This window comes from Epinephelus lanceolatus, chromosome 22 (assembly GCF_041903045.1).
Source record: "Epinephelus lanceolatus isolate andai-2023 chromosome 22, ASM4190304v1, whole genome shotgun sequence".
NCBI lineage: Eukaryota > Metazoa > Chordata > Actinopteri > Perciformes > Serranidae > Epinephelus > Epinephelus lanceolatus.
Genome location: NC_135755.1, coordinates 27,296,576 through 27,323,316, shown reverse-complemented (window position 1 = coordinate 27,323,316; position 26,741 = coordinate 27,296,576). Strand labels below are relative to the sequence as shown.

Sequence of the window (26,741 nt, the reverse complement as noted above, 5' to 3'; positions counted from 1 at the left end):
TCCTCAGAAGTCAGGAAAAGCCTCTGAGTTATGTGAAAATTTATAACCTAGTTTCTTACATAATTTTCCATGTTCATCATAGCCTATTTATTCATGTTCTATTTACAGTGGTGCTTACCGCTCATGATTAAGACTAGAGCAAATGTACTTTAATGTTGTTGACTGCATGGGCTGATTATCACTACAGGGCAATGGTTTGTTATTATGTCTGTGTTTTTTGGTCATTTTGGTAATTACACGGTCTCCTAGATTTGATAGAATTGCTTGCTTCCTCGGTTTTTAAACATTAGCGCATGTATTTGTTGGGGTTGAGAGGGGTGCTGCATTTTTACATGCTAGATGAAATTCAAACTTGGTGTCAATTTGACACAAATCATGACATGTAGAGTAAGAAGTGTAGAATGCATGTACATCATTATCAGGATGAAGTGTGGTATAAAGCTCAAAAGCTTTTGTTATCCTTTCTCAATTCCTTTGTTACTGATTGTTGTAGTATTTTATGTTTGTTGCTTTTAGATGTCCATGGACAACAGAAAAAGGCCGGTGGGTTCCTCCAACACTGGAAACTTGGTTTGCTGGTCCTCCCCGTTTCCGCGTCAACCTGCCAGGGTCCTGATTGTGGAGGCACTGCCACCCTGGTGGTCAGAGACCTGTATGGTGCTCTGTGATGCTCTGGATAACTTCCTGTCCCTAGCCTGTAGTCTGGATGGACCCTGTAGGATACCTCTACTCAGCCTGTATGCCATCAGCAGACAGCAGGAATGTCTACTGCCGTTTGTGGTAAGGTAGAGGAAGGTGAAGTGTTTCTAAGAGTTATTATTGCTGTCACTTATGCTCCTCTTTTTTCTGTCCTCTGATTTTAGCAGGTTCGTGGTAACCTGGCCAGGCTACGTTCCTGTGTTGAGGAGCTGAGGACAATTCCAGGTGAAGGCTGTATCAGAGGAGCAGCCAGAGGAGGAGAGCTGCTGCGGCAGGCAGTGCTGGACAGTCTGCAGCAGTTTAAACAGTACATCAGACATACCAGTGCTGGCAGCCAGGCCAGCAACAGCATATCTGTGGAGGTGAGCAAGGAACAACCCTCTGCATGCACAAGCAGCACAACAAGAAAACAATTTATTCATAAAATCAAACACTGTAAAAGAAAAAACCCAAAAAACTTGCACCATGATGACATATGATATATATGGTCAGTTAGCTGCACTGAGGCATCATTCTGATGGGATTTTTAAAAGACATGCGTCTGAGGTTGACTGACAAGTAGCTGCAAAAGATAGCCTATCATAGGCCAGCATAATACTCCAGGGCAACAAACAGAATCTAACTTGTTGCTGTATCTGAGGGGGCTTTCAAAGTGTTCTTTAATTCAGTCCTGAGAGAACAACATAGTTACTCAATGTATTTCCCTTTTTCCACCCACTTGCTGTAATGAACCTGTTACATTAAGCATCACCTCTGTTTCACCATTATCAAATTCCTTGTATGTGTGCACATCCTTGGCCAATAAAGGTAATCTTAAGTAGAGATGCTGGGGCTTGAACCCAGGACCTCATACATGCAAAGCACACGCTCTACCACTGAGCTACATCCCCATATATTACTAAGCAACATATCTCACTCTGTAAAACAAACGTTGGAACCACATTCACGACAAGCCAAGTCGTGTGTATCAAAATTATTTGATTCTGAATAGTTTTATGAGTGTAGTGTTCAATTTATGTTAGGGTGCTAGCTTCAGATGTTTCAGTGCTGCAGTGCTTTAATAATTAGGACTTCCTGAACCCGGTGTAGCATGGTGCCACAAAAAGTGGAGATGCTGGGGACAGAACTGAGGTCCTCATATGTGCAAAGTATGTGCTCTACCACTAAGCTACTGTACTCTTCCACAAAGCTTAATCTCTATAACAAACCTGTTGACCATGTTTACAGTCATGCAACTGCATTTATGTTTATCTGGCTTAGAATCGTGTAATTAGTGCTGCAGTGTTTAACAACAATCACTCCCTGTAATCAACTTCTGAACACTTTGTTGTATGGTGCCTCAAGAGGTGGACATAAAGGGGATTTAACCTAGGACATCATACGCACAAGGCATGTGCTCTACCACTGAGCCACATCCTATCCTATGGTTTGTAAATATTTCCAAGAAAACTGGTTCAATGCTACACACTTAAACACCCTGAACAACAGGAAAACTGCTAAATCTCTTCTTTCTCATTGTATTTCAGTTATCCAACAACATAACTTTTAGTGACAGCCAAAAGTGGTAAAGACCGGGACAAATACAGTGTGGTTACTCTCCCGAGTCTCAGCTGTGTATACTGTGTAAGCACACAATTTAGATGGTTTTGTTTACATATTTTTCTGCTCTCTTCTCAGACAATTGGCAATAAAACAATTACATAACAATAAATGATATGGCATGGCAAAAGTTATTCCTGGGTGGCTGTGTGTAACATAAAGACAGGTTCATGACAATGGCTGTTCTGCATTGTAGGCTATGTCGACAATAAATATGAGCAAACACAGAGAGGATTACAGGTGCCAAGAAGCTTTTTTTTTTTAGTTTTTAGTAACACATAGCTTTGGACCATGACTTAACGGGCTTACATCATCATCTTTTCCCCCCATTCTCGCTAAAGTGCAGGGCCAGCCTTTTTAGCTGATCCACTGTAGACAGCCCTCTTGAAAAGCTCAAATTTCATGTGAGAAATGGGGGAAGGAGGGTGTGTTACGAACTTTGGTGTTATGTAAGTGCACATAGTAGCAGTCTTCAGTTTGTGTGATAAAGTTTCCCACTTAAAACACCCTTTTAATATTGATCATTTCCTTTTTATGAGTGAGGGGAGGCTCTTAAGACTCGATAAGTGGAGATGCTGGGGATTGAACCCAGGACCTCATACATGCGAAGCATGCGCTCTACCACTGAGCTACATCCCCTCTACTTTATCAAAAAGGTCCAAGGAGATTGCAGCCTCTAGGACAAAACGTATCTTTTTAGTTTTGCACAGCTTTCTTGTATAGGAAGTAATTTCACTAAATATTTTCCTGTTTCTCTCCTCAGATCCATTATGGAGGAGCGTCTCTTCAGCTGCAGACTAGCTCAGACTGAATAGACCCCTTTGATATTGCAGCTTTGTACTTCATGCTAATGTAGGGAAAATGCTCCACTTATATCTGTTAAATGAGGTCTATTCAGGTCCAGTTCAGTGTATTTAGCAGCTGCAAAAACATATTGAATTAGAAATCTAATTTGCATTTTTAAAAGCTGAAAAAAAACAAACCTCTGTTAACAGTCCACTTTAGTGGCTGTGGACGCTTCGCATCTTATATCAGACAGTTCACTTTAAACCAGCTTATGTACATTTCAAATGTAGCAAATGAGCTCTATTCATCTCCTGCTGAGCCATCTGTCTAGGAAGAGTTGTAAAAATACATCATAAAGCTTCACTAGTTTTCAGTGCCTTCCTGCTAGAGTATCCGCTCTGATCAGCTATCACATTCAAGTGGCAAATCCTGTGAGCATTTGAACCACTTTACTTTTTGAGTTGCACCCACTTTTGTACAGTCTATGTTAAAATGGTTTCCGTTGTGTAATTTGTTTCCACTCACTGATGTATATTGCTTCATCATGATTTAAGTGGATGGAATCGTTTTAAAAAAAAAAGGTCAATAAAAGGTCACAGCTATTACTTGGATGCGGCACATTTAATAGAACTTTTAATTCCTCTTTATGTTATGTAATTCAGAGACAGATTTGGGCTAATATTCCACACATGCTCCAGGCTCAAATCTTGAGACACAAATACAACATTTTTGTATTTCAGCAAATGAGAGTTTAGGGGAATAGGAATATTAGCTGACATTACTGAATGCACCTCATTTTTGAAATTTAAATGTTGGACGTATGGGGAGCCAGCTGAGAAAATAGCCAGTCACTGCCTTTCTTGTTAGATTTGAACAACATGTCCTGCGGATACAAGGCTCTGCACAAATCCGCACAGCTTTATTAGGAAGCTCTGGACAGATGATTACACTAAGACCCACTGTTTCCGACAGCAGCAGATATGAATAGCACCATTAGGAAATGGAGAGACACTTAGCAGAGACATGGCCCTGTGTAACGCTGGCTGTGTGTGTGTGTGTGTGTGTGTCTTGCTTATTCACTTTAAATACGTATATGTCATTGTGTATACGTTTCTAGCATTCGTTTGTGCGTGTGTCTATCTCTATGATGCTTCAGCAACACATTCTACTTCCGTCCAAACAGCAGGAAGCAGAGAGCAGAACTCATCAATAATCCCATTATAATCATCATTTACTGTGTGATTCAGTAGGGTGCTCAACATCAGCCTAACATTAGTTTATGTGTCTTCCTCCCATTAGGCGTGTAAATGCCACAAAAACTAATTCTCATATCTTTCCATCATCAGGACTTATTTTAAGATGCTGCCATTTGCGCAAATATCCTGCAGAAATCATTATCAAAAAATAACGGATTAGTAAAAACATTTTACAGTGCGTTATCAGCAGTTCTATTTATTTATGATGCCATGACGTGAGATAATGATAGCTCAGTTCCAGAAAACATTAAAATCACAGATCACAAGACGGCAGTTTTCTCATGAAAACATAGTTTCACAGTACAGAGAGTTGTGTCATAAAACATGTGGTATCCCACTTTGCAGTTAGGGTGGGAGTTTGCTTTAGTGGGCCCACATAGGACAGTGGTTCTTACATCATTTGTTTAATTTAGTAACAATAATTTACTGTATGTCGTGTCCCTGAAGTACAACAGAAACACAACAGTCAGACTCAAAGAATGCTTTGCTGTGGTGATGTTGTGGTCTGTTTTTTTGAAGATATGAAAACTTCGAACACTTGATCTTTCATAACGCCAGCTGTAACAATTCAGCAGGGAGTTGTGGGCAGGAACAGCTATGTGGCTTAATAATAGCAAAATTGAAATCGATTGAGATTTTTCTTCTTTCAAATACATTTCCGCAATGCTCTAAAAGAAATTTGCATAAGCACATATGAAGGCAAAGGTGTTGTAGCTGTTTTGAAAGGCCACACTGGGGTGAAAAGCCTGCTGTCATAGAGATGGCATGACACGATGAAATGTAAACTGTAATGTATTGTTTCTGTTTGGGGTTGTAACTGTAGGTTTTTCTTGTTTGATAGAGCTGGGTATCGGTACCGGCCCACTACTGCAACAGCTACAACCCATACACTCTGTGGTGTGGTGAAAGTATGGATATACTATATGCCACTCTATTAGCATGATCGGTATCAAATTAAGTAAACAAAAAAAAAGGTATTGAATCAAGTACTCCATTGGTATCGATATCACTTTAAGGGTATTGGTAGTTTTATTGGTACCGTCCCAGCTGTGTTTTTTGGCTTGATATCCTTTAAGTCCATTTTATTCCAAGTTCTCTGGGGCGTTCTTCCATTTCCTCTTGCTATATTCACAGATCACTGTTATGACCAGCCAGCCAGGGCGAGGCATTGTTCGCCAGTTGGAGATGGGGCTCAAAGATGCTGACCTGGTGTCACTAAAGCGGCTCCTGGTGGTGCAGATCTACAATGCGGCAGACTGGGGTCAGGACAACCTCTCACCTGAAGCCACACAGACTGAGGCTGAAGGTAGGAAAAAATCAGTACACGCAGACACACGATTATACACTTACACACTGGATCCCAAGACGCATTCACGCAATCAGTCAAACATCTTTAAGAAAAGTCTGCTATCTATTTCCTTTACTCCCCCTCACTTTCCACATACTTTTCCCCTGTGCTTTCTTAATCATCTTCAGTTGTGAGTTGTGTAGCATTGACCCATTTATAACGCTACACTGTTTGTCCCATATCTCCAGTCTACACTTGAGACGCATGTCACAATTATAGAACTTGGCGACAATCCAAACATCTCCCAATCGTCTCAGAAAAGACTAATTTTATAATGATATGTCGTTCTTTGTAATTACATGAGGGTTCAAGTGGTGTGGTCTGAATAAGTAGAGAGTGCAGTGAAGACTGGATAGGAATGAAGGGGAGGAAAAATAGCAAGTGAGAGAAAAACACACAGGGTGGAGGGAGAGGAGGAAAAATGAGAGCAAGTGTAAGAGAGAGGGGTGTGGTAAACACACTCAGTGAAGTCTTTCTTGTAAAAATATTTATGCACCGTCTGAAATATTCATTCCATGGTGATAAACAGTTATCTGTATCAGTGGAGAAAGCCACTGAACTCACTGCAACTTTGTTTTCACAGAAGTGTTTGAGATGCTGGAAACAAGATACTAATGATGTTGTGAGTTTTTACTCACCTGACACAATTATGTCAGTAATGTTATTCTGCCTTGTTTGTTGTTATCACACACACCCCCCCTCTTAGTTATTTTTACATCAGATCCAAAGTGGTAAGTCGTAGATTTGACCCAGTTCCCCCCAATAAACCAACCATTATTCCCCTTGGAGTCAATCCTAGTTTGGAGTAGCCTTTGAAAAACAGATCTACTGGGTCATGGTAAAATAGATCTACTATTAAATGGGGTGCTTCTTATGAATTACACACATCATTAGAAGTTAGTTGTGGAGCTATCAAGGACCATAATATAACTAATTCCCCTGCTCTGTAGTGTTATCCTTGATAAGCAAGCCAAGATGTAAATCTTGTTTTTTATTGTCAACCAAACTGAATTAAATGATAAAACATGGATAAAGAATGTCCGCAAGGGTGCGGAGGACTTCAAGAGTTGTTAAAAGTAGATGGTATCCAGTTTTATGTTGCTTTACCAGATAATTACAGGAATTATAAAAGAAACTGTCACACAAAATTATGTTTATATCTTCAGATTTTTCTCATTTTGTTATTTATATAAGGAAACATAACAGTTGTTAAACTGCTCACAACTCAAGTCCATAGTGAGGCCGTGCTCAGTAATGATAGGTTACAAGTAGACTTCATTTTAAAGGATCACAAGTAGGGATGTCCCAGTCAACTTATATTGCCCCTGATCCAAGTGATTTAATAGTGAGTATCTGCCAGTCTGCAAGTCCCGATCCGATTGTAGAAATAGAGATGAGCATGTTGGGTACAACTTAAGTTACCTTCAGGGACACACACCAGACACAACACCAGTTCATTGGGGTCAGTGATTCAGTTTGGGAATAGGCAACTAGTGATGATGGTTAGGATAAAGAAGACTTTTACCATAAGAGATGGAGATGCTGGGCATTGAACCCAGGACCTCATACATGCGAAGCATGCGCTCTACCACTGAGCTACATCCCCTTGTTCTTGTGCATATTCTATCCTGCTAAAAGAGGGGTGTCAAACATAGGGCCTGGGGTCAGAACCGGCCCGCCAAAGGGTCCAATCCAGCCCACTAGATGACTTTGCACACCTAATATTGTTGCACCTGTGAAGGCTAAGAGGTACCAGTTTTAAACAGTGAGAATAGCATAATAAGACCAGAATACTGCTCTCTGAAATAACAGTGAATACTTACTGTGGTCATATTTAAAGATATTGAACATTGTGCACAGTTGACCTAAGTAAACGTGATTACATTTAGTCTGACTGTAAAAAAGTATCTGAAAGACCATCAGGAATCACTCCTCTCTTACAGATTCCTTTGTATTTATTGTATATATATCAATTAATATGAGTGATAATTATTCCTGTCTCTCTATAGTGTCTACTAAAAAAAACAATGCCATTGATCAGAGTAATGTTTGGAATGGAGCCTCTGAGACATTGTTATGTAGTAACCACATTTGATGACCATGAGGCCTACACCCTTTTAGCTGCTGTGATGCCATTGGGACTACCGCGCTCCTCCACAGTGTCTTCAAGTGTTTACAGCACTGAGTGTTTGAAACATAATAGTCTCCAGCTCTTTGATACTGCAGCCCACACCCTCTTCATTATGTCAACAGCAGTGGTGCTACTAGACCACTGATGTTCCACATAAGGCTGTTTTATTAGAAATGGTTCTTTCCACATTGGAGAAAACATTATTGCTGTTCCCATAACATCTTCGCACCCAGTGCTATTGCTTGTACACGGATGTAGGTGGCTTAGAGCACAGATCTTCTACTATGTGACAGAATTGTCAGTTTGCCTCCTCCTATGTTTTCTGTCACCATCAGTTTTCTCATAAATACAAAAGGTTTTTACAAACAATGCATTATACAGTAAATTTCTTCTTTTTCTTTCGTTGCTGTGACACCAATTGGCTCAACAATATGTACAGTATAACTTGTGACAGTTGCTTGTTTGAAAAAGTTGACAAAACAACCAGGCCCTAAGATACCTCCTTAAATATGGGACCACACATTTTGAATGAAAACCAGAGTCCTGAATGTATTCAGTTCGGTTCAGTCTGTGTCATTACTCACAGTAAAACCACAAACATTTTGGATGAAGTTCTGTGAGAACAGAGAAGGGAATGGGGTCAAGGCTGCATCCAAGAGCTCCAGTGACCTCCAGAGTTTATCTGGCTGAAAGCTGAAGCAAGCAATCAAAGATAAGAAGTTTAACTGTCTAGCCTGTGTGAATTCTGCTCAGACTTACTGGACACTCACAAAGGTCATGAAATTGTTTTGAAAAGTAGTTCAGGCACTGCTACCAAACAACTCCCTGTAGTGAAACTTTGACAGGGCGTTTTCTAAGTAAAAAGTAGTTTAGATACCTTCAGTTAGGGTGTAACCCACAAGGAAAGAGCTGCTTAGAAATGACAGTTTTCCATTTCCTTTGTCATTTATTATCACTTATTATCATTAACGTGATCCTTAGGGACCTTGTGGTTTAACTTTACCAATAAGCCATGGGATCTAACACGTATGCTGAACAGCTGAATGACCAATTGTCCAGTTTATTCTGGAGCAGACCATAATTTTGGTTTTGAAAATAGATGTGCAACTAATATGCCAAATCTAATATGCAAAAAAATGTAGGAAGCAATGTTTACTCTGGGAATACTCTGGAATCTGGGTGCGCTGTGGAATCTTAATAGTCTCCTTGTGTGTATGCTGGGTGGGAATGCTCTGTTAGAAAGAGAGAGAGAGTGAGATTGAAGCAAATACGTCTCACTTAACACCAGACTATTTATTTTGGCCGTGTGTGCATGTGTGTTTCTGAGTGTGTGTCAGTCAGTCCTTGGAGAGCACTATATTATAGGAAGTGGGTGGAGTATCCATTTTCTTTTTGTACTAAAGTGAGCGAAAGCCATAACTAATTGTTTTATACTCTCGCTCTCTGTCTCTCATCATTACTCACTTATCTCATGGTAGGATAAGTGGTCACAGCTCTTGTCAAGAATAAAGAAGGGTTATTACATAACTGTATATTCGCATGTGTGTGTGAGAGAGAGAAAGACAAGTGAAAACACACAGAACTGAATACACACACAGTACAGTGATTGATAGAAACATCAGTAAGACGACAGTTATGCAAATGCCTCATTTTTCAAAAAGCTGACAGCTGTTTTCCTCAAACTTTGTGTGTGTGTGTATGTGTGTGTGTGCAGCATAATTGATAGTGACTGGCATGCAGTTATGATGGTTAAGGTTAGGGTCAAGGAAATGCTTTATGTCAATGAGGGTCCTCACAAGTATAAAAGCACAAATGTGTGTGTGACTCTGAGGGCTGACGCCTTGATAAGCATCCTGTTTTTGTTGAAACTCAACCAGTGTGTCCTTGAATCCCCGGCCTGTTCTGTAATTGTACAGTTGTGCACCAGGGAGAAGATCGAGAAATGGGTCACAGAGCCAGAGGAGCAGAGTGAGACAGAGACAGGGATGATTATGGCACCAGTGGTTTTGGTTTTCCTCCTCGCAGTCAAACAGCTACGTTGTTGACTGAAACAGATTCAACAAGTTGTCCCACACCGGATGCATCGGTTCCTTAGGGAGAAACAGTAACAAAAACTATTACATTGTTTAGATTCATATGAGAAAAATTTATTGTATTGTTTCCCTTAGCTATAAAGTTGTGTTGAAATAAAACAAATTAAATCTGTAAGTTGTGCAACACTCTAAATTGACTCAAAACTAATTTTTGGTACCAGGTCCTTGTCTGTATTTCGTTTTCCACTGCCGTTAGTACCCACTCAGTGTAGGCGAGGATAAAATAAAATGTGGTTGCTACTAAAGAGAGCTTGGCAATTCAAAAGTGATGGGTTTCTGCCGGATATCCCATGTTGCACTAGTGACACATTCTCTGACCAATTAGTGGTCTGCAGTTTTTAACTCCACCCTCTTGTATTGGTTCAGTTAACGTGGAACCTCAACCAAGATATTACCAAAAAAGTACCAGGTACTATATACAACTACTACAACAGCTGAGCTGAGCTGAGCTGAGCTGAGTTGAGTTGAGTAGGCCCTGCCGTACCATGCAGAGGAAATGCAGCAAAACATGAATAATAACCATTTCTCAAGTCAAGTGTAGCAGGGCTGTTGCATGTCTTCCCCCCTCTCTCCCTGCTTGTGTATCTTCAGTTTCTGCAAGAACTAGTAGTTGTAACTGCATTCTTCCACATGGTAGACACGTAGGATACTGTGTCATAAAAGCCAGACAGATAATAACTATTGCAGACAAAACTTACAGTCTATAAGTGCTTGCTTTTTTCCCATTGGGCATTCCTGAGGGATGTGGCTCTTCCACACTTAGCAGTACAGAAGAATATTTCTTTTACTATTCCTCGTGATGAAATTGGGGTCAGAGTTTGGGAAAAAGTAGAGGAGATCTTGAATTTTAAATGTAATGCTGGCGGGGATGCAGGAAGCTCACCTTGTAGAGCGTGAGCCCTATGTAGTCCAAGTCCTTAGTAGTGGCTGTTGTTTGAGTCCAACTTGTGGCTCTTTGCAGCATGCTGTCCCCTGTCTCTCTCTCTCTCATTTCATGTCTGTCTAACTGTCCTCTCTAATGAAGGCAAAAAAGCCCCCAATGAATCATTATTAAAAAATGAATAAAAAACAACTCTGACTGGCCAGAAGGGGATGCAAGGATGATCGGTCAAAACAAGGTTGTTATTCATTGTCCCAGAGGGGGCGTAACTTATTTTTCAGTGCTGGCACACTGTGTTTAGTGTCTGTTGACCCCTCAGCATCTTTCGTTGATGCAATTAATTAAATGTAGACACTTCACAGCTGTTGGCTTTACAGCCGTCACTTTGTAGAATTGTTCAGAACTCAATAGACAGAAGTAGAAGTGAAGGAGGAGAGGCAGAGAAGAGAGGGTGATGGAGGGAATAATGCCTGTCTTTTAACAGAGAAAAGCATTGGGTTTGAGTAGAGGGAGAGCAAGAAAGATACAGACAGAAACACAAAGAAATGCTGATTAAAGGTGGAATAGAAAAATAAAGAGAGAATCAGACAGTAGAAAATAAGATTAGGCCGGGCTAGTGACAGACAGGTGTTGATAAGAGTGTCAGTGGGTGGGCAGATGACATCTGACCCATTGCCTAATTGAGGCCAAGAGGACAGGGGCAAATTCAGTAAAGGCTGACTGTAGTGCTGGCATTAATCCATCTTTTTAGTTGTGAGACTGCATTTTTGCATTCTTAACAGTCAGTGAAATATTTCCCCATCTCTGCCGTCCCCAAACTTCCAGGAAGTTACCACCTTAACAACTTCTTAAGCGGTCAAATCTGAAAAGTTCCAAAGTGGCCAAAAAGATACAGGGGTAGAGGTGACACTGTAACTTTTATTTGGTAATTATTACATATTATTACGTGGTTCATCAATGAAGTGTGTAGAGCTACACCGCAGACAGGAGTGTGTGTTCACAGTGACAATCAGAGATTAACCTGAGAGCTGCCTCATGATAATTTATTCTGCACGCCAAAGGAAGTTCCTGCTTGGTGTCATTCTATAAACATGCATTGCATTGCAATGCAGCCTCCAGACATCGGTCTCGATTTAGCATCACACAAGCACACCATACAGACACTTTCACGCAAACATAAACCACACAAAGCTTATATTTACCCTCAAAACAGAATCGTGAGGTCTAAAAAAAATAAGGAAGCATGTGATTTGGGAGTAAGACCTGTCATTTTCTGCAAAGTCATCGTCAGCACTAGGGGACACCCACTGTGGCAGACAGCCATGCACATACATAGACACATGCATGCACGCAAACAGCGTCTGGAGCAGCTACAGTGATAGATTATTACTGTCTGACTGTCTCCCATGAACACCTGGGCCTTTTTCCCTGGGCTGCATCCCTCTCTCTTTCTCTCTCTATCTCTCAGAGCCTACTTAAACCCAAACAACAAGAGACGAGATAGAGAGTAAGCTGGATAAAATTCAGAGTTTGAGAGATTCCCCAAAGTCTTATATCACCAATCCACTTGCCTCCACCTCACCCTTTTTATTTTGGGTTTATTTTTTGGATGCAAAATTTTGTTCGCCTGCTTTCAATATCTGGCAACCATTCAATTCATAGATTTGCTCCAATAATACGATATTCAGATTAGAAAGCTTTTAGAGGAGAAACAGGTGTTAGTTGCCAGTGGTTGTTTAGTCTTTAGGTCCGGAGTATCATCATGCAAAGTTACAGTGATTATTCTTGCATTTGTCTGCGCTGTCATATCCAACAGTGCACAGTCAGTTTTGAATGTGTTGCATCCTTCAGCTTGGTCAAAGCCTCTTGTGCTGATCTTACGGTGCTTTTCCCTAAATGGAGATGCTGGGGATTGAACCCAGGACCTCATACGTGCGAAGCATGCGCTCTACCACTGAGCTACATCCCCTATGCAAAACGAAGTAAATGTCATTGTTTCTTAATTATGCTTTACATAAAAGGTAATAGCAAGGTGGGAGAAATCTCACTGCAGTGCCCTCGAAAAGGTGCATCTTTGCAAACCATCACATTTGAAGGTGAGAAAAGCAGAATGGCAGACAAGACAGGGGCAGCATTTAGTGAGCCAGCTAAATACAACAGGATGCACTGAATGTACATAGCTGTGTCATTTCAGATGGATTTATTTGCAGAGACACATAACCATTTGTATTATCTTTAAAAACTGAAATCCTTATCCATTTGACTTATGGAGTGGCTGTTATCACTGGTCCATAAATCATTATTTTCCCTATGAAAAGATAACAAATCCATTTGAGATAAGCTGCAGTGTAAGAAGGAAGGACATGTCTCTGTTTCTGTGTGGTTGTATCTTCCCAGGCTTGTATCCCCAGTAGGGATATACAGTACAGGCCAAAAGTTTGGACACACCTTCTCATTCAATGCGTTTTCTTTATTTTCATGACTATTTACATTGTCGATTCTCACTGAAGGCATCAAAACTATGAATGAACACGTGGAGTTATGTACTTAACAAAAAAAGGTGAAATAACTGAAAACATGTTTTATATTCTAGTTTCTTCAAAATAGCCACCCTTTGCTCTGATTACTGCTTTGCACACTCTTGGCATTCTCTCGATGAGCTTCAAGAGGTAGTCACCTGAAATGGTTTTCCAACAGTCTTGAAGGAGTTCCCAGAGGTGTTTAGCACTTGTTGGCCCCTTTGCCTTCACTCTGCGGTCCAGCTCACCCCAAACCATCTCGATTGGGTTCAGGTCCGGTGACTGTGGAGGCCAGGTCATCTGCCGCAGCACTCCATCACTCTCCTTCTTGGTCAAATAGCCCTTACACAGCCTGGAGGTGTGTTTGGGGTCATTGTCCTGTTGAAAAATAAATGATCGTCCAACTAAACGCAAACCGGATGGGATGGCATGTCACTGCAGGATGCTGTGGTAGCCATGCTGGTTCAGTGTGCCTTCAATTTTGAATAAATCCCCAACAGTGTCACCAGCAAAACACCCCCACACCATCACACCTCCTCCTCCATGCTTCACAGTGGGAACCAGGCATGTGGAATCCATCCGTTCACCTTTTCTGCGTCTCACAAAGACACGGCGGTTGGAACCAAAGATCTCAAATTTGGACTCATCAGACCAAAGCACAGATTTCCACTGGTCTAATGTCCATTCCTTGTGTTTCTTGGCCCAAACAAATCTCTTCTGTTTGTTGCCTCTCCTTAGCAGTGGTTTCCTAGCAGCTATTTGACCATGAAGGCCTGATTGGCGCAGTCTCCTCTTAACAGTTGTTCTAGAGATGGGTCTGCTGCTAGAACTCTGTGTGGCATTCATCTGGTCTCTGATCTGAGCTGCTGTTAACTTGCCATTTCTGAGGCTGGTGACTCGGATGAACTTATCCTCAGAAGCAGAGGTGACTCTTGGTCTTCCTTTCCTGGGTCGGTCCTCATGTGTGCCAGTTTCGTTGTAGCGCTTGATGGTTTTTGCGACTCCACTTGGGGACACATTTAAAGTTTTTGCAATTTTCCGGACTGACTGACCTTCATTTCTTAAAGTAATGATGGCCACTCATTTTTCTTTAGTTAGCTGATTGGTTCTTGCCATAATATGAATTTTAACAGTTGTCCAATAGGGCTGTCGGCTGTGTATTAACCTGACTTCTGCACAACACAACTGATGGTCCCAACCCCATTGATAAAGCAAGAAATTCCACTAATTAACCCTGATAAGGCACACCTGTGAAGTGGAAACCATTTCAGGTGACTACCTCTTGAAGCTCATGGAGAGAATGCCAAGAGTGTGCAAAGCAGTAATCAGAGCAAAGGGTGGCTATTTTGAAGAAACTAGAATATAAAACATGTTTTCAGTTATTTCACCTTTTTTTGTTAAGTACATAACTCCACATGTGTTCATTCATAGTTTTGATGCCTTCAGTGAGAATCTACAATGTAAATAGTCATGAAAATAAAGAAAACGCATTGAATGAGAAGGTGTGTCCAAACTTTTGGCCTGTACTGTACACTATGTAAAATAATTATATAGGTTTGTTTGTATTAGCCATGTGTGGTTAGTTTAGTTTTCCCGGCTGTGAGTGGCATTCCTGTGTCCTTACTAGTAGTGTACAGATAGTGGATTAATCCACTGTCAGCCTGGTTTTATATGTAAAATTCCTTACTATATGTACTTGGCAACCATGTATGTAGGGTCCCAGTGGTGTAGAATGCATATAAGAAAATCTTCTATGGTGTCTGCATGTACAGTTAACACAATCATAAAGTCAGACAATGACTTCTTTACAGTATCTCAGAACTGCACTGAATCAGCTGTGAAGCAGAAACGGGCTGATTTGAATCAATGCAGCCTTGTTGAAAACAGCAGATCTCTGAGTCTATAAATGGTGTGAATATCAGTGAATCACAGTAGGAGTTTGCATATGAATGATGTCACTCCTAGGAAGTTGTTCCACCATCAGAAATAGACATTTCCACTGAGACACTCCTCAGAAAAAATCTCCATACCTGACAAATCATAGTGCAGTTTCGTTATCGAGTGCATTTTTCCATATCTGAAGTATCTTGATATGAAACTGGGCTGCCGTAGGCTTGAAAAACCACCAACGCCTTCACGTCACATTGCTTTTGAACTCTTGTAATGGAATGTGACACCATTCCTCCACAGAAAATGTCATCATTTGGTATTTTGTTAATGATAGTGGTAGCTGTCTCAGGCAATAATTCAGAAAAGTTTAGCTGATGTTCCTCAAAGTATCTTTTTTTTTCCTGATACCGTGTGTGTAGATCATGGAGTTAAATTAAAACAGCATCATTGCATTGCATTTTTCTGCAGTTTTTCTGCAGTCCTGTATTGTTGACATCCATGTTTTCTATCTTGGGGTCTACTTCTTCATGACCTTTGTTGGTGCATTCCTTTGGTTTTTGGTGCATTACCACCACCCACTGATCAGTGGAATAGTGTGAACCCATTGGCATTACTGTGTTTCGCGTCACCCACATGCACACACATGCACATGCAGGACACAAAGACAACAGGAACCCCTTCATGAATAAACGGCTCTATAGGGCTACTAGAGGTCAAAAGCTCCACAGGGTTACCTGTAACTGTTGTCCTCTATTCAGTGTGTTCACAGCAGGTCATAAGCCCCTGTGTGAATGTAGCATGTTTTTAACCAAATAATTCCAAATGGAGATGCTGGGGATTGAACTCAAGAACATGTGCTTTTCTACTGAGCTACATCCCCTTTGACCTCAAGCTCCCTGTAAATGTTAGGGGGCTATCTCACCTCTTTCAGGCATTTGCTTGAGGTTCATTTTGTATGTGAATTTCAAGCACATTGCATCTCCAATGCAGCGATCACACCCAAAGTGACATTTGCTCAGCTAGACGAAATAGGTGTGGGCCATAAGCTTGGTGACAGTGGCTACTCGGAGGGGGGGCTAGTGGTGAACTGCTGCAGCTGGTGAGCTGGGATGATTAAAAAGTGTGTGTGTGTGTGTGTGTGTGTATGTGTATGGCAGTTGATAGATAAGAGCACAGAGCCAATAGCTCATTGCACAGGGGGCAAGGACCTGTAGTGGGTCCTCATACAGCCTGTAGACCATATGGAGATGCAAGACAGATTGATGGGGAACTAAAGATAGTAGGTAAATGAGTACAGAGTCTGGCATTGTACTTGTAATTGCCCGACTTGTACTTTTTCCTCATTTTAGCCAACAGACAGAATATGGTTAGCTAGCTTACATGCTAACAAGTCAGAGAGACAACACGCATCCACCTGCACTGCAAAGTCAGAGGTCCCAATCCATCAAATGATGCACATACACACATGTAGAGAGAGAGATAGACACTGGTCACAGCAGACAGGCTGCTAGCTTTTAAAACTCCAAATCGGCTCATTGTGGCAGGGGCTGATAAAGGGAAGGGTCTGTTTTCAACAAAAGTACAAACAAATCACAGTACCCTGCTGGTGCTGTTTGCTGGCAGTGGTGCTAGCTCATCTCTGCTCTGCAGCAGACAGAAATAGTCAGACTGAGAGCCTTCAGAACTAATGAGCAGGCTCATGGTCCGCACTTTAGCCTAGCTCGGTCGCAAATGAGACAGTAAGTTCACAAATGATGGAGTTGTACCAAGATCGCCTGTATTACAGCTGTCTGCAAAAAAATGCTCTTTTGGGGACCCTATGCCCCTATATCATCAGTGCAAGAGAGTTTGCTATTAAGAAGCCATGGTTATGTCAAGGTTCAGCCCTCATCACAGATCTTGAATCCTGTGAGTATAGGTCACAGGTGTTTTGTAACCATGATGACAAGAGTTGGAGATGCTGGGGATTGATCCCAGGACCTCATACATGCGAAGCATGCGCTCTCCCACTGAGCTACATCCCCTTCATACTGCCCTTAACATGTTACAACTTTAAATTGGCAGCTTGCTGTTAGTGTGAGAAAACATTGACAAAACTTCTAAAAATTCATCCTGGTCTCTAATAATTGGGGGTGAATACCTCATTGAGGGTCAGCTGAGGACATGGACATTTGACAATACATTTTTCAGAAGAACATAAAGCATATGTGCTATTTTTTTTATGCCAGCATCCTATTGTTATTATGTAGGCTTTGTGCATCCTGACTCTGCATAATTTAACTCTGCAAAAATTCTGCAGGAAAGACAGCTACACAAATAGCAGGGCTATCTAAGCTGGTTATGTATTCTTCATTTTCTCAAAACAGTTAATCTGACAGCCACCCACACTTCTGCAGCGTTGGGCCAGATGTGCCTTTTTTTGGACACCTGCCTGCATTCACTGCTCAGCCACCTTCTGCCTTTGTTACCGTCCTCACGCTGTTTACAAGCATGTTAACTTGGTGTTAAAAAAAAAAAACGTGTTGATTATATGTGACTGTGCACACATTTTGTGTGCCACTGTCTATATTTGCTTTACTACATAATATTTAAGTCTGTATGCAAATCAGCGTGCTTGTGTATTTGCGTATTTTTAACCCTTTTGTCTCTCACCTTATATTAAGGTGCAGTATTATGAAAATCCATGTGACGCATGCCTCTAAAAACTCCCTCTAAATCCCCTTCAAACAGCTACCTAAATCTGTTTCCTCATCATCATATTTTGACAAATATTCATTCAGACAGTTTTAGTCTGTTTCGTATCACCTCTCAGCTTTGTCAGAGCTTTTATTTCACACAAATACCGAGTTTGCAAATGCTTCTTAAAGTGACAACACAGTCATTCCATCCACGTAAATTTAATCCCCAAATCCAGGTTTCAAGTGACAGCCGTTATTCTATTCAAACACCACACAAGGTTTTTTTGAGATTGCCTGTGGAGGCTGTGTATTATCCCGTCATTGATCTGTCCTCCATCAATCCACCTGTCTGTCTCACATCAATAACCTCCTTTATTGCTTCTCTACTTTGGCTCTGAGCTCTGAGGTAAATATTATTTCCTCATACACACGTCAACATCAGCACAGCTTGGCTCCTCAGACAGTGTGCTCCTCCAGGAGGTTCACAGCATTGCTGAAATCAACATGGGAGTATACCAAACCAAACTTATTGTGCATCTTTAAAGCAAATTATTATTTTCCTCAGGCACAAATGCTATAGAAGGTTGGCATTGTAAGTAAAGTTGGAGATGCTGGGGATTGATCCCAGGACCTCATACATGCGAAGCATGTGCTCTACCACTGAGCTACATCCCCATACAGCACCGCTATGTACACCTCACTATGTAAAAAAAAAAGCACTGGGACCTCATTCACAACAAGCCTGGTAATTTTTAAAACTTTTTTAAAGCAACCCATTAGTACTATTTATGTGCAGTTCCTGACTGTTGCTCAGTTTTTTAAAAGTTACCAGGACTTCAAAATGTAAAATTAATGAGCATATGTTTGAATTAAGTGACTGTGCCCATGCAAGTCATCCGACTACAGTCAATTTATTCTCCTAAAAAAGTTTGATATTATAGCCATAATGTCTAATTGTTAAAATAAAACGTAGAACTAAAACAATTTAAACCCTCTCATGTACGGGTCAACTATCCTCCTAGCATTATTGGATCTATTTACTTGTGACACATTATATCACTTTCGTCATTACTACCATTCTTCATTTTTACAGTATTGTACACAAATTGTAAAATGGAGGGGTAGAGTTTCCGTTCTAAAGCTACTGCTAAATCAAAAAGCTGTCATTGCCAGTGGTCTTGTTGAGACTACAGGATTTTGAACAAAATGCAAATCAAATAATAAGTTGCGTTGAAATGAATAAACAATTCTTATTCATGATTCAAATAGGATTTGCTCATATTTGTGGAGAGGTCATGAAAATGGAAATGCTACATTGGTGTTGTCTGCAATGCAAGTGAATGTTGTGATTTTAATACAATTACCAGAGCAGTCCTAATTATTACAGTTTGACAGAATCACACGTGTAGGAATGTTTCACCTAGAGAAGCTGCTGCAGTATTTTCACAGTTTTACATCTATAGTGTGGGAGGGCGACTGATTATGAGGAAAATAAATTAGAGGATATTACAGTTGTTTCAGAATGACTGTAAATCCATATTTAAAAGCACAAATAAGAATATGTATGTGTATGTGTTTGAAATTATATTTAAAATTAAATAACTGTTCATAAAGCTACATCACTGTGAAAAAGGAGCTAATCTTGAGTGCGATTTTGTGTTTTGCCAGAGACATTCAAGCTCAAGGTAGAAGCAGTCTAAAAGCAGACTCATATCTTGGACAAATAGCTCTTTCAAAGTGACACCCCATCAGCGATTCTTGGATCCGTCTCTCAATAGAAAAGGATTATAGCCCATTATATCTCCCCTAATCCTCTCCCTCTCCTTGCAATCTCTCTCTCTCTTCCTTTTCTTCTCTTTCTCTCTCTCTCCTCTCAAACTGCCCACAGCACCAGCTCTGTGTTTCCCCCTCCAGATTTGTCTTTTCTTCTCCTGTCTGTCTGTCCAGTTCGCATGATAGATAAGTAGCTTTTACGAGGGACAGATGACAGTTGTTGTGGCTCAGACTGAAAGAATGGAGGGAGTGAGTGTAAGAGAGAGAGCATGTGTGTTTATGTAATTGAGCATGCATGTGTCGGTATGTTTGACTGATTGTGTGCTTGAGTACATGTAATGTAATATGTCTGTAAATGAGTGACTCCTGAGTGTCTCTCTTTGCACCTTTCCTTCACTCCGTGTGTGTGTGTGTGTGTGTGTGTGTGTATGTGTGTGTGTGGTCCTCACCAGTGTAATTTTCCCATATAATTTTCACTTTTCTTTGAATCATTCTCTGCACCACAGGATCTGCCGTGCTCCATCAAAGCGTAACAGAGAGATGAGAGGGCTTTTTCCTCTTTCCTTCTTTTCTCTCTCCAGCTACTTAATTACTTTCTCCTCCTCCGCCTCCCTTTTCTTCTTTTCCTATGTATCTTTTCAGGAGCAGAAAAGGAAAAGAAATTCTCTGCTATGTTTTTGTCTCCAACTTTCTCTACTCCCTCATACTTTGCAGACTTTCTGTGTAGTATCCCATTTCCTCTCTGCTTTTATCTTGTTCTCACTTTATCTCTCCTGTAATACCAGTAGATTTATGATGTATTAACCTAGATTTATTGTACTCCTCTGCCTAAACGACTTGTGTTTTTTTTTTTTTTTAGAAGAAGAACATTCACTTAACTTATGAAATTAATTTTATGATTAAAAGTTGTGTAAAAAGGAGCACAAAGGAGCCTGTTTTCAGTCTATACACTCAATATCAGATCAATTCAAATGAATTTGTGCACGTTGCCAAGATTGTGGGTGTTCTATATTGTGTAATCATATTAACTGTTACACTGCCTGCAGAACTGTGTGTCTTTATCTTTGTGACTGCCACTTTGAATACGCAATGCGCTTTTTGTTTCGAAGTGTTTTCCTTCTCCTTATTTTCCTCCTGTGGAACACTTAAGCCATTTCCACACCCCACACAGTTGCACTCAGATCAGCATACATCCCACAAATCCATTTTGAGTCGCAAGAATAATGACTCTGAAAATTTGTGTCCCCTGAGAGGAGGATTATAATCCACTGGCCCACAGCCAAGATTTATAAAAGGGTAAGACAAGTCTTCATCCCGGGGGCTCAGGACGAGCCTTATTTCTTGTATTACATTACAATGATAATGTGAAACTTCATCGACCTCAGAGGCAACTTCTCTTCTCAGTTTCCCGTCACTCCACAGGGAGTCAAGACCTACAGAGCAGCAATCCTGGAACTTTGTCAAGGATGCTTTGGCAGAGGGAATGCTTGCAACTGTGGTTTAGTGACTGTGGTCATCTGAAGGACAGTGAAGGACAGTGTCCTTGCAACCTGACCTGAGACTCAGCCTTGATAAATGATTAATAGTGATACATTTTACTTTAACTTGTCCACTTTTTTTGCTAGCAAGGAAAATATTCAATGAAAATGTTTGGAAATAGTCCAGCACACAACCCCCCGTAAATTGGTAAAATTGTTTCTACACTTTAATTTTTGTGTGTATTAAACAAACAGGATATAGCATGTTAGTTAGTGAGCTTTAGATGTGTTGGTAGCAAGATTTTTCCACCTTCAGACAAAGCCAGGCTAACTGTTTCCTGGTTTTCAGTCTTGATGCTAAACTAGGCCAAAGCCGGGCTCAGACTACAGGAGTTTTAATAAAATCCTAACAGATTCTGAAACCAGGTTGCATCACGCACATAAGGAGAAACATCACAGATGCTTGTCTCTCTCTAATCTCAAACATGCACACGCTACAAGATTTGAAATTAATGGTGCATCACACATTAAAGGCTATTATTAAGATTATTGTGGCAGAGGGAGCATGTATGCTCCACCTCACATGATCTCATAGGGAAGCAGATGTGAACAAAACTGAAACTGACATGGTGTGACTTCTTGCTGTAATGTTAATAAATGCTCTGCAGTGATAAAAACAAAAACAGTAGGCTAAACAAGTCCGGATGAGAAAATCATTGTTGGGGAGACACAGTCAACAAGGGTTGCCTAATCTTCAGTGAGAACTGGAGGTGAGATTTTAACTGCCTCTTTTAATATGTCAACAATAGTATGCTAGCTAATGTTAGCCTCAATGGATAGAATGTTTACAGTTGCTTGGCAACATCGTCAGCTGCTCCATACTGACGTAATCATCCAGATTTAAAATCCTACATATAAGCATGTTTGACATTATCGGGGTGGCCCTGATAAGCCTATGAGCAATGCAGAAGATTTAAGACTTGATCTATAAACCTCTCACATTACCAGATAATCTGGGCCGAACATCTGTACCAACCAAGGTGCCAGACCAGATTTCTTCTCTGGGACAGTGAAACAGGAATAGAAATAGCCCAAAACTCCTGTAGACTGAGCTGTTGGCTGTACACTTAACTTTAACTGACAGAAAGAGAAGTAAATTTCCCAAAATGTTGAACTATTCATTTAAAGGTATGATCACATTTTTAAGTCTATCTTAATGATAGTCAGGTGCCCATATTAACAATGCAACAGGTTGTACTTGCTGTAATTACTGCAGTTTTCATAGGGGCTATTAGAAGACTACTTCCTGATCCAAAATCCTCCTCCCATGCAAAACATGTAAGCAAACTTTTATCTGAAGATGATATGAGGCTTCAACACTCCCGCATGGACAAATCAAGTGATATCCTCCAGAGCTAGTTAGGTTGTAAAGTATGTTACCTCGGGAGTAACTAGAGGATATTATTGATGGTATTTGTGACGTGCTAAGTCCATCAATCTTGTGCAGCACACTCCCATATAAACTCAACTCGTGGGATGTTAATAAACACCATTTCTACATTTTTGTGTAATTGGTTCTGAGTGAAAAAAAAACTTTCCACCAGATTTTTTCCTTCTCAGCAGCGATTACAACCACACACCTGCAATGATTCAACCTGAGGTCGCTCTCTCCCTCTCAGTCTCTGTCTCTCTGTCTCTTTCATTCAGTTAACTTTTCCATCACAGTCAGCTAGTTCAGTTTAGTGTGTGGTGAGTAAGAGTGCACAGAGGTGCTCGGCAGGAAACCCCTCCCCAGACCTGCTGACATATGTGCACACGCCCAACTACAGCTACTGCAAAATGTTCACACAGGCAGGAAGCACATTGCACAGATTATTTGGACATGAAGCCAATAGCAAGAACATTGCAGGAATGGGGATGTATTTATATGTAAATATGGTTTCACATGATTGATATTAGGATGCATAAATTTTAGGTGAGCATGTTTTTCATCTTACCACACACATGGTGCCAAGGTCAGGCTGTTCACACCTCTGTCTGACGTTAGCAGAGCAGCAGGTGGTCGTACAGATGGAGACTGGCATCACTCTTCACACTAGGATATGGAACCTATTAGTCCCACGCTGAGAGATGGCTGGTTGCTCCGCATCATGCACACACAACATTCTTTATCTAACCCCTCCTAAAATCTGTCAGTCACTCTTCATATAAATCTTTTGATCTTGTCTGTTGTACTGTTTAACCATTTTCAGCCCAGTTAGTCATAAGGTCACAAGAAAACAGATCTTATGGAGATTAGAACAATGTAGGTCCACAGTAGAGCCTGACAAAGATATTCATAGCAGGAAGCAAAAAAGTTGATATCAACCAGCTGATAGACATTAAAGGGTGGAGTCTTCTTGTGGTTGCGGTTAGCCGTTACATATTTTGCAGCTCAAGAGAGCTGTTTCAGTTACCCATCTCTTGCCCTTTCTTTCAGAACAACAGATGTTTGGTGAAGACAGAGAAAGCGAGCAGACAAAGACATATAGAAAAAAACGAAGGAAATTACTTCTTAAAGCACTAGGGCCTTCATACATTTTTAATAGGGATGGCCACTGAAAATTCCGTGGTGACACACTAAAACCAAAAGTCATAATTAAGTTAAAGAAATTTCATTATGCTGTTTTAGTAGTCTATATAGGCTAGTTGTCAACAATGTCAACATGGAGACTTAAGAAATCACCCACTGATTGGCTTCTTATTTTACAGTTAATACTACTAATTATCTGATGTGCAAAGACTAATACTGGTGCACTTACATTTTGAGTTCCACAAAAAATCCAGTTTAAATGTGTATCTGTATCATAGACTGTATAAAAAGATGGACGACGAATCTCCACTTACCCTTACTGTACAGAAGTGAAGCTAAAATACCTGAGATACGGTCGTTGCCATCTTGTTTTGCTGACATCATTTGGAGCCAGAATCTGAACAGTAGTGATTTCCAAGGTATCACATTTCCTGCCCATAACCCCCGTCCCAGCACAACTGAATGCGAGCTCACTGATTGGCTCACACAGTTGTTAGACATTTTGTGAAATCCCCATTTTATAGCACTGAATAACTAATTAAAACCAAACTCATCCCTTGAACATACAGCAGTGTGATTAAAAAAACTACCATAAATGACAGAAACTGCCTTTGGAAAAAAATGTATTTGATGTGTTCTAGTTTTTAGTTTAGCCAATGTCCTATGCACTAACAGAGAAGACGGGCTTTACGACCTATACTGCAGCCAGCCACTAGGGGGCAATTAAGATGTTTCGGCTTCACTTTTGGGGAGCTGTCATGCTGTCCACCTTTATATACAGTCTATGATCAGTACATACATGTGTTAGGTGAATCATTGGTCCTCAGATAGGCTGATTTCTTCAAAAAGATAAATATACAACTTTAATTCGAAAGAGTACATTGATTGTAAGGAGTAATAGATTTACTGGGAACAAGCCTTCTCGTGCTTAGGGAAGACTACCATAGAACCCATTTTCAATCAGAAATCTTGAGGTGAGAGTTCAAGGGACCCATTTGAAAGTGGCCATGCCAGTTGTTCCCTCGCCAAATTTGGAGTGTTATTAAACCCCCTTTTTGACAAGCTAAGGTGACATGGTTGGTGCCAATAGCCTTGGGCTGTCTAGTTTCACAAGATAAAACTACCTAGCTTTAAAAATGATAGTCTTCAAAGCAAGTAATGTTGATCAGCCAGCCTCAAAGTAGTTTGCAACTATTAAACACCTAGAGAGTGTTAAACTTTCTTGTCACCATTCTTTGACTACCCATCTCTCTTCTGTCCTCATCACCTCATGACGTAGTTTCAGTCAGGACCAAAGTGGGGGGCCAACCAACCACCTGAAGGATCAATATTGCCAGTCATGGAACCACACCACTAGTGTTGCTAAAGAATATGCTAACATTTTTTCTTCTGTGCTTTAACTGAGAAAAAATCCAACCTGCTAGGATTGTCTTATCGTCACAAAACAGCAATTAAACTCAATTTCGATTTCTGTTTCATTTGCTGGAGGTTAGTTTACGTCTTAACAAGTACCGAAATTAGTCTAAACTATTGAATTTGGTATCTATGAAACATCAGTTAATCTCCAACACAGCCTCTGCCTTCCAAATCTCTCTTCTGTTCCTCTTTTCACCCTTTTGCTCGTTTCTCACGAATTTACTTTCTCCTATTTCCTCCCCTATTTTCATCTCATTTCCTCTCATTTACCCTCTCTCTATTTCTCTAACCACCGATTTGACAGGACAAAAATCAGAGGACAAAATCACTGCTCCTTGTGCGTGCATGTCTGTCTCTCTTCCTGTCATCTTTATCTGTATCTGAGCATACACAGATAGACTGTGTGTCTCTCTCATCTTGGCTTTCAAGCCACTTAGGGAATACAAGGTCATTCATCCCTTCTTCTTATTCTGAGAGGTTTGTTATTTGCTATCGCCTCTCCAATCTCTCGACTGTGCACCCATCTCCTCTCCACGCCCTCTTTTATAGGTCTGCTCTGTCACCATCATCGTTCCTCCTTGTCCTCTTTCTTTTTTTTGTTTACAATGTGTGCAGGGTTAACTATGAGTGTGAGCGCTTGTTGATTCCTGGAAAGTGGACTCTTTCTGAGTAATGTTTAATTCAGTTACAACTGTGATTAACTGTTGTCATTGTTTGGTCCTCAAAGAAGTATACTTCCTAAAAAGTAGATATCAGTCATTTTTAATCATCTTTCTGGTTTCTTTTCCCTCTGTCCTCTCTTATGTGGCTCCATGAATACTGTCCGCAGGGCTCCTCTCATCCTCCCTCCTCTTGTCTTTTTCAAGTGCTTCAAAGAAGTCGTCCAGCTGCCATGCTCTCGGAGTCTCTGTGTGTCCTTCTCTCCCACCTCTCCTATTCCAGATTCTGCTTGAAACCAGGCAGTCAATCTCTTGCCATCACTTTACTTCTGTCTGTCTGCTGATCGGACTCACTATAACATGAAATATTTGCCTTAACAACCAAGGTTTATATGATTAGTTTGATATTAGTTTGGTAAGGGGACAGATTTGTGGTTGCCTACAAGAGACATCTTATTGGCTGCTCAAATTAAAAGCAGAAAAATGAGGGACTTCTTTTATGTTGATGCTTGCTTTTGCAGCATCCACTCACACTTTGCATATGTACATAATAAAAAAAAACAAACAAGAAATGTGGTAACACACCTAACAAGCTGTCATAAAAGGATTTCCCCTTTTTTGCCCACTCAAGTATTTGTCTCTTGTTATTCATCCTCAGCGATGACAGCCAGATAACTGTTGTCGCCCCCTCGCCGTCCTCTCGTCCTTTCCAAGTGTCCGTCAGATTTAATTGTCCCCGTGACCGCATGGCTTTGTCAGAAGTGACTGCAAGGCAATTAGGTCACACAGCCGCTGGTTTGTCGAGCGCCTCTGTTTCAGACCAGATGATCAATGTCCTATTTGTCACGGTCTCAAGCTACATCAATGAGCTATTCATCATTAATGCTCACACAGACACACTGACAGACAAGGACTGACTGTATGCGGTCTGTAAGTGAAATATGGATGTCAGAGGGAAATTCCA

At 40.7% G+C, this 26,741-nt stretch overlaps 1 protein-coding gene and 6 non-coding genes across 7 annotated transcripts in view; 1 reads left to right on the top strand and 6 right to left on the bottom strand.

Moving 5' to 3' along the window:
- Positions 1–522: 522 nt before the first annotated feature.
- Positions 523–26,741, top strand: part of m1ap (meiosis 1 associated protein) — a 40,321-nt gene continuing 14,102 nt past the window's right edge. Inside the window, exons 1-3 of the mRNA XM_033610206.2 lie at positions 523–780; positions 864–1,061; positions 5,475–5,646. Coding sequence (XP_033466097.2) covers positions 523–780; positions 864–1,061; positions 5,475–5,646 — 628 coding nt within the window. The remainder of the gene's footprint in view (positions 781–863; positions 1,062–5,474; positions 5,647–26,741) is intronic.
- On the bottom strand, positions 1,518–1,589 carry trnaa-ugc (transfer RNA alanine (anticodon UGC)). Its single transcript has one exon. It is a non-coding gene; the product is annotated as a tRNA-Ala (tRNA).
- On the bottom strand, positions 2,866–2,937 carry trnaa-cgc (transfer RNA alanine (anticodon CGC)). The gene has a single exon. It is a non-coding gene; the product is annotated as a tRNA-Ala (tRNA).
- On the bottom strand, positions 7,223–7,294 carry trnaa-cgc (transfer RNA alanine (anticodon CGC)). Its single transcript has one exon. It is a non-coding gene; the product is annotated as a tRNA-Ala (tRNA).
- trnaa-cgc (transfer RNA alanine (anticodon CGC)) lies at positions 12,690–12,761 on the bottom strand. Its single transcript has one exon. It is a non-coding gene; the product is annotated as a tRNA-Ala (tRNA).
- Positions 17,154–17,225, bottom strand: trnaa-cgc (transfer RNA alanine (anticodon CGC)). Its single transcript has one exon. It is a non-coding gene; the product is annotated as a tRNA-Ala (tRNA).
- On the bottom strand, positions 18,483–18,554 carry trnaa-cgc (transfer RNA alanine (anticodon CGC)). Its single transcript has one exon. It is a non-coding gene; the product is annotated as a tRNA-Ala (tRNA).